General features: G+C 37.9%; 1 protein-coding gene across 1 annotated transcript in view; it reads left to right on the top strand.

Annotated features, from left to right (window-relative positions):
- LOC104619903 (uncharacterized protein C20orf26-like) overlaps window positions 1-8,084 on the top strand; it is a 13,570-nt gene extending 5,486 nt beyond the window's left edge. The window contains 4 exon segments of the mRNA XM_010285952.1: window positions 1,742-1,833; window positions 2,999-3,180; window positions 5,923-5,962; window positions 7,905-8,084. Coding sequence (XP_010284254.1) covers window positions 1,742-1,833; window positions 2,999-3,180; window positions 5,923-5,962; window positions 7,905-8,084 — 494 coding nt within the window.
- The last annotated feature ends 244 nt before the right edge of the window (window positions 8,085-8,328 follow it).

Consider the following 8,328-nt stretch of genomic DNA (forward strand, 5'->3'; position numbering starts at 1 on the left):
CTAGTCTTACTAATTATTAATGTTAATAATTAATCAATCATTAATAAAATTTTAATAATAAAATGATTAATTATTCTAACTTATAATACTAGTTCAATAAGGCATTAACTTGTCACAAATTACAGAAGTTGTTACGGTATATTGAACATATATGCTTTATAGTATAGATATTTGATAATCAGCATTTCTTTTTACAGATTGTTACATATTTGACTTACAGACTTTTTGTTTATAGCCATATTACACCTTATATCAATAGAGGATGTGGATGTTCTTTTGATGAATTCAAGGGCTGAGAATTTAGAGTGCAAGCTGCATTCCTTTGTCGAGTAATTTTATGTTCCCACATTAAAAAAAAAAAAGGATGTTTTTTCAAGCTCTTTAGCTTGTAAGTAGAGACCACAGGTTGATATTATTTTTCCTTTTGTAATATAATACTGAACAATAATGAAAGAGTACACAAAAATCTGTCTTTAACACAATATTGATATGCCACTTACGTTTCAGGGTAATTACAGTAATTTGGTTGTTACTCTATATGGTGTCACGAATTAGTCGCCAGAAAACATTATGATGCAGTGGGAATGATTCAAGGGCTTTTCATCAGGCTTCATGGTGAACTGGCTTCTTGATCCTGCAGACTGTTACCTCTGCTAACAACCCAGCAATCACTGAATTATTTTAATTTTCTGTTTGTTCCTGTGTCTGTCTTCGTTTAGTGCAACAGTATTTATGTTCTTCCCAGTCACTTGTGTACAGCATGTATGTAAACAGTGATGCAGCTACATTTGACAGTAGTGGATGGTGGAGCCATTAAGGGATTTCATTTTAGTATGAAGTCAGAAACAACATATCAATATTTACATGACAACAAGAGACTTGTATTAATTAACTTCTGACACCTGCAAGGCTGTTTATAATGAGATATGTAGCTGGGTTAATCAAGACGACATTTGATCATTTCTGTGAAGTCTCACATCTGCGATACCCCTGGAGAAACCATGATTTCTAACCCCTGTGTTTCTTCTTGCCCTGCATATTGCATCTGCATTTTTTTCTACTAACACAGAAACAGGTTTTCAGATAACAGAATTTCAAAAATACTTTCAGCTAAATTATTTTAAACCTTTGAGGTTGTTTTTTTTAAAAAAAAAAAAAACCTCATTACTCTATGAAGAATGCTTATCAGTAAATGTAGCTTAGATGGAATTCCCAAGGTAAAGTTCAGAGAAAGGAGTGAAGGATTCTGTTGTGCTGGGTTTTCTGAAGTTTTTATTCTTCCTCCTGCAGCTGAGAAACTTGACTTCCTGTGTTACTAGAGCTTTCAATTGCAAGGGTTGTCCTGGCCTGATGTGTTTTCTGCAGCAGTGATACCTACGTTTCAAGAGTTAAAACTTATTTTCAGGCTTTATTTTTAAATATAAAAACAAACTGTGAACATATCTGTAAAACTAGGGAGGTGACGATTTAAGGAATGGCAGAACTATTGATATGTTCAGGCGCTAAAAAGACAGCAGCTTGACACTTTGCTTTAGTGATTTTGGTGGTTATTTGGAGTGGAGCTCTTTTATTCTTTTTTACACTGCTGATGTCTAAAAGCTTACCAAAGCCTGTGGTCCCTACTATTGTGAGCATTCCTTGTGTAATAGAGGTAGTCTGGCACACTCTAGTTATTGCTGTGATTCTGAGGGTTAAGCTTGCATTTTTAAGCCTGATGCATTTATTCTTTTTCATTACTCAGATGATGATAAAAGCAAGCAAACAAGTCAAGAAACGGAGTCTGTTTCATCTCGAAACTTTGAGCATATTCATGATGAGGATGCAGCTGTGCAGGTAATACTGCTGCACACAGCAATGCTGATAACTTTCAAAGCTAATATGAAGCAAAGGTGGAGGCTACTAGGACAAGCAACGCTTATTATTTCCACTCCTGCGCTGTCCTCTGCTTGGGCCCACACTTATATTTGCTGTTGTGCATAGATCAGAAGCTGCTCTAGCTACAATCTGGTAGGAGGTGGTTATAGTTATTAATTGGACAAGATTCCCATCCAGTTCCACATGAACATCCAGACAGCACGGGGGTGGGAATAAAGTGGCACTGAGTGGAGAAAAAGGATGGGGGTCTGTTTGTGCAGGTCTGCTGCCGAGTGAAGGCATGTGGAAGCACAGCTTTGAGTGGGCTCCTCGACAGATGTGGAGAGAGCATTACTGTAACAGACAGGGCAAGAGTCCTCTTACTCTGAAGATCTGGGGGTCCTGAAGTTTTGACTTGACTGAGTTATAGAGCTAAAAATCTGCTACTGATGGAAAGCTACCAAAGCTGAAAAGCAGCAATATAGCTTCAGTTTTCCCCTGTAATTTATAGCAGTTAAAGGGCGCATGTTCTATCTGTGCCTCTTCTGTGGACTGAAGATCAACTTGATAACAAGACCATTACTATGAAATGTATTGGTGCAGCATGAATCAGCAGAGAATTTATCCTGAGAAACTTTAAACGGTTGCATCTGTCTTTTAGTCTCTCTTTCTGTATCAAAGCTACTCTGGTTTTCTTCCCATTATTGTTCATTTCCATTTCCACAATATTCTCTGCATTGACCCCGTTTTCTTTAACATAACATGTTTTCAACTTTCACTATTTTCAATACGCATCTGGAAACAAATATTTTTATACAGAAATATTTCTGAGAGACAAATATTGTATTGCCTCACAAAGGGACTCTAATGGTAGCTATTAGTTTGTGAATATATTTAATATATTCAGCAAGGATGTATGTATTTTTAAAAGCCATTTTTATCTAGTGTTTCAGAAACAGATAGATATCACATTAAAAATACCTCCTTGAACTTCTGTGTTTATCAAAGTGTGACAAGTAAAAAGTACATCCCTGTGTGTCTGCCCGGAATGCTGTAAGATAGGAATGATGCAAGATCTTTTAATTAAAAAATGAAAATACTTTCTGAAATGTTGTAAGTGATCACTTGTCTATTATTATTGCAGAAGGATGGAGCTGTTACCATTTCCTGTACTGAACTGCCATTAGGTGATGTCAAAGATTTCAAAGCCTCAGCAACACTTCTCCTTGAGACTGAAGAAAAAGGTGCTTTTCATCCAGTGTACAGAGGAGCTTCAAATGCTTTCCGTATCCGTCTGTTTTGTATTGATGAGGAGCATGAAACTAGGTAAGTATGGATGAATAGTTACTGCTTTCCCAATCTTGACCATTTTCAATGTTACATTTTTAGGACAAATCTGAAAGTGATAGCACCTTCTGCACTTAGGTTGGATTTTTTTCTGACCTTTTCCATTTCTTTTACCTTCACTAATAACGTACTGCAATTTTCATCCTCCAGCTGCAGCTTCCCATTTCTGGTAGGACTGTGGGGACAAAAGGTTAAAAATTTATTTTTGTTGGGAAAATGCAAGTTGCAATTGTGGAAGAAGGCCACTTCTTCCTCTGAAGAAACATTAATTCCAAAACTGGCTAACTGCAAAAAGAGCTAGATGTTACAGTAATGATCATCCCATTTCATGGGGCAATAAAACTGTTTTTAATGCTGCAGTTAAATGTTCTTATTTCTAAACACTCTGTCTCCCATCAGAGAGAACTGATTCCACTACAGTAGGGGCAAGACAAAGACTTTTTATCTTAAAATGGTTGCGGCTGCTGACCTTGGACTCTTGGATCCTGGTGGAGTAGAATAGGTCTATAAATGTGGCTTAGACATTTTTTTTCCCAAAAATTTCTCTGCACCCTTGAAGAGCGAACTTATACTCAACCACATCAGCAAAAGCTTGTCCAGGAACATTGTCCCTTTCTGATTATAAATGAGCTCTGCTCTTGTGTATAGATCCTAGGAAGAAAGAAAGATTAAAACGTATAGATACTTAGAAAAAGCAGACAGAAAGAGGCTGAGAACACCCAAGGTCTTCCACACTTCTAAATACCTGTGATTTCTAGAGACACAAGGTATCAGTAGCAAGGACTTTGTAGATGATGAGTTTGACAACTGTAGTACCATTTTAAAAAACATCTTTCTACCTGTAGTAGTCATTGGTGACTGACAACTTCTGAACTTACCTGACTTAAAGGAAATTTAGGAATAAACTTCATTAAGAAGAAAAATCAGATCTCCTTGAAAACTAATTCCATGTATTAAGCTGTTTGTTGATTAAGGAGGGGGCCTACCCAAAGGGATTAACACTGAATCTGCTACAAATGCAAATATCCTAAGTTACCAAAGCAAACACATAGCCTTCTTGGTACATATTTACTGAGTAATATAGCTCAAATTCGTTAGAAAAGGAGAGAAAAGTGCCGTGTTCAAAGTCTGTGGTGTACTTGGAAACAACAATTGATGTATGTGCAATAGAACAATCACGCTGCAGAGAGTCCATTCTGGAATAATTAATTTATGGATGATCTAGTCTAAAATAAAATTCAAGCAAGGTAATTATTCCAGAATAAAATAACTTTATGTTAAGAGAATACTGAGATGAAGGATTTCCTTTGGAATCACTCCATTATACTGAAATAGCTATTCAAAGCAGTGATCTATACCTGTGTTGGGAAATAATCTCTCTGTAGACTAGTTGAGTTCTCAGCTCATAGTATCCTGCTTAGGAGAAGGATACTGTCACTTTTTTGCCCCCTTGTGACATTCTGTCCTTCATTTGCACCGCTGTTGTTTCTGTTTGAGATACTTTCACAGAGTTTATCATTTGCTGCAGTCCCATTTTTTTTTTTTTTCCCTGGAGACATCTCTGGAACAGTTTGGATTCCAAGATGGGTATCTGTGAAGAAGATAGCATTCCTTTCTGAAGACTTCTCCTAAGATTAATTCATGCAATATCCTCTCCTCAGAGCTGAGGAATCTGTAGATCTTGGTGTGTTCAAATATTTTCCTTGTATGCTTCCCTAGCTTGGATTTGCTTGATCCACCTGCTTGTAAAAGAAACATTAGAAAAGTGAATATGTTGAAAGGATGGCATGAGGCAATCCTGACTGTATCTCAGATTCTTGTCCTTAAGGAGTTGCTGCTAACCTTGCACAGCGTGGATCCAGAAATAGTAGTTTGGTTGAAGTGTAGGTATGATTGCATCTTAGCCCTCAAGGGAATTTTACCACTGAGGAATTTGTGTTAGCCAGTAAAGTTGCTAAATGTTTCCTTCTCTTAAATCTAGAGCTGTTATGTAGCTTGTTAGTGCGTTGAAAGTGAAATGCAAAGGAATTAAATTTCTAGTCTATCTGCAGATATTTGATGCCTTTTTAAGACCCTTGAAAAATCTCCTGGTTACATTGTGTTCCTTGCTGCCAAGAAGGTGCTGGATACCAGAGAATAGAAAACTACACTGCAATGGCATTTTCCTTTGCCCCCATTTAGCTATTCAATTAACTAGTCATAATTATGTATTATATAGGTGAATATATAATACCCCGATCCAGATCTGTATTTACAGGTCTTTTTTAAAGTTTTCATTCAATCATAAATATTTTAATTAGAAATTATTTCTTTTTTTATTCAGTAATACTATTGGTGAAGTAATTAAAGGGCACTTAGTTACAGGTCTGGAGGGAGGAAGGATTTTATCAGTATTTTTAGGTAATATGTATCTGTATTGAATTTCTTCAAAAGACACATTTTGTGTGGTGGAAAAATACTTTATAAAGCTTCAGCATAGCTAATGGGTTTAGAGCTCTTCGATATCAGGTTTATTCTTGATAGTAGTAATGCTTTAAGCACTAGAAGTCAACAACTGATGTGCAGCATGCAACATCTGCAGTTGATTTATGCGCAAGTAGCAGGACTGTCTGTGTAGTGCTGTGAATAAATGTTCCTTGCACTTACGGGGATGTAAATATTGAAATGTATAGGATCTGTCTGATATGTGCTTTATTTAACAATGTTTACTCTTGGTTGCAGATCACTGGATTTTTTGCATTACGTTTTCAAGCTTTTTCCAGTATGTATAATTAAAGTTTTACAGTTTGTGCACATGTGTACATGGGATGGTAGTGCTGTTGTTGGCCAGAGTATTTAGATGTGATGCCCGAGTAGGTCAGTGGCTCACAGGAGTATGCTAGGGCTAGTTACCCTGGGCTGAGTTACGTTGAGGAGTTTGACTCTTCTCCTTGTCTGCTTTTGGACTTACATACATGTCCTTTGTTTATGTTCCATAGGGACTTTTCTGAGATGCAGATTTAGAAAGCAAATGTTTCAAACTTCTTTAAAATCATATATAGAACCATACTGTACCTAAATTTAAAAATAAAATCAGGGAAAATACATTAAAGGAGGTGGAGTTAAAGCCTAGAAAACAGCAGTATTAAGGAAACCCGTAGTATTTACCTATAGCCTAAACAGTGGCACTTGAAGGCTTATGTTTAGGGCAAAGCTAATGTGCAACAAATAAGGATGTGAATTTTCAGTGTAGTAGTTATTTCACACTAATGCCCTGTGTGATCAATCTTTATCTGAGATATCAAAGTCCACTTTCTGAGACAGTTAGCACACTATGGTGTGCATTATAAATTCATGCTACAAATTACTGCATGGTAGCATCCCTTAGAGACAGGTCCTGGTGACCAGAGACGTAGACTTGGCCCTAAATATCAGCATGTTCAAAAATGCTGCTTACTGCCAAAGAAGGTTCCAAGAGAAAGTGAACACAGAAAACATTTAAAATCTCTTAAGTAATTTATCCAAGCCAACAATGCAGCTGTCACTCCTTGAAACAAAATGTCATGATGGAATCACCAGGTGTAGTAAGAAAAATTAAATCACATAGTATGCTTAAAGAGAAGAAAAGGAGTGTGATTTAAGTAATATCTTTCTACTGAAAAAATGCCGTAAAATTATCAGCCAGAGCAAACCAATTAAACGTCTTCGAGATCTCTGCTACTTGGGAGTCTCTCAGCATGTATCATGCTGTATGAAGCGTCTTTCTGAATTGTCAGAGTTCTTCAACATCCCTGTGTGCAGTGAGATTATCTTAAAATGTGTATTCAATAAAAAGCGATAGAGAGACTGGTGGAAGGGAGTGCTTGAACAGCTTGAATGGATAACGTTATTTGTGGCATGCAGTTTCATCTCTGGAGGATGCTCTCTTTCATCTGAGAGCATTCAGTGGAGATTCCTGCATTCCTTTGCACGTCTGCAGCCTTTATGGCGCAGGTCTCTGAACAATTACACTGGCTGCCAAATGACTATCTTTGTACGCATATGCACCCTGCAGCGCATGCATGCCAGCAGTGCCAAATTCGGGACATGCTGGACATCACTGTACATATACAAACTTGCCTTCATCGAGTCTACTGTGCATGCAATGCAAAGTCAATCTGTGTACACACACTGGCTGTTTGTTCAGGATTTTAGGACACGCTGCTCTAGTTGATGGTCTCACTTGGCCTCAAATGTGCAAAAGGTCCCAGACAGACATACGTTGTCCTGAAATTTCACTGCAGAAGAATAGTAAGGTAGAAAAAAGGACCTTTTAAGGGAAAATACTAGCACTAAAGTAAACGTGTGGGTATAGAGATTATGTTCCTGCTAGGCAATTGGGTTAGATGATCATTGTAGGTCACTTCCAACTGAAATACTCTATTTTACTGAGGAAGAAGAGAGGGGAGTGGGAAGAAGGGACTGTTGGGGAATGTCAGGATATTAACTAATAAACCTTTACTATGGAGCTAAAAAAACCTGTTTCTGTGAGCAATACTGAGCTCATCAGTTCCTTTGTGCTGCCCAGGCATAAAGCCATCTGGGTAGAGCAGTGCTTGGAGTGTATGTACATTGTAAGCACTGCATTCAGTTTGTTTTCCTTCTATCCTCTTGAGTTGGAAGCTTTTGTGTAAAGCTTACATTGAGATCGCTAGGAGCCTTTATTGTCTGCAAATCTTTTTCAGGACAAGGACTTCTGTGTCATCCTCGTGCCACATCACGTACCAGAGTTCCACCTGATCCAGAGTTTTGTTCGGGTTGTTCCTTTCTGTACTTCCAAACTTGGTCATGAGCTTTATGTGTTCCACCGTGCGGGATTGCTCAAGTGAGTCATGTGCCTCGTGACAACAGATTGGGTCTTCTGAACTACTTTTATGGAATATACTTGCGTTATCCAACCTTGCACCAGATGGGTATTCCTTTGCTATCTCAGACCAAGCTGCTGTTCTGCATGGTATGGCACACATCTTGCAAAAATGGTAGCTGGAGTCCCCAAAACGGTAGAGTTGAATAGCACAGGACTGTGCCTGGAGCAATTAGGAGCAGAGCTTAATAACTTAGTCTTTTGTAGCGTCATTGCAGCTGTCTTGCCTCCTGTTCTGGAGTGAA

This window comes from Phaethon lepturus, unplaced genomic scaffold (genome assembly GCF_000687285.1).
Source record: "Phaethon lepturus isolate BGI_N335 unplaced genomic scaffold, ASM68728v1 scaffold21074, whole genome shotgun sequence".
Lineage (NCBI taxonomy): Eukaryota > Metazoa > Chordata > Aves > Phaethontiformes > Phaethontidae > Phaethon > Phaethon lepturus.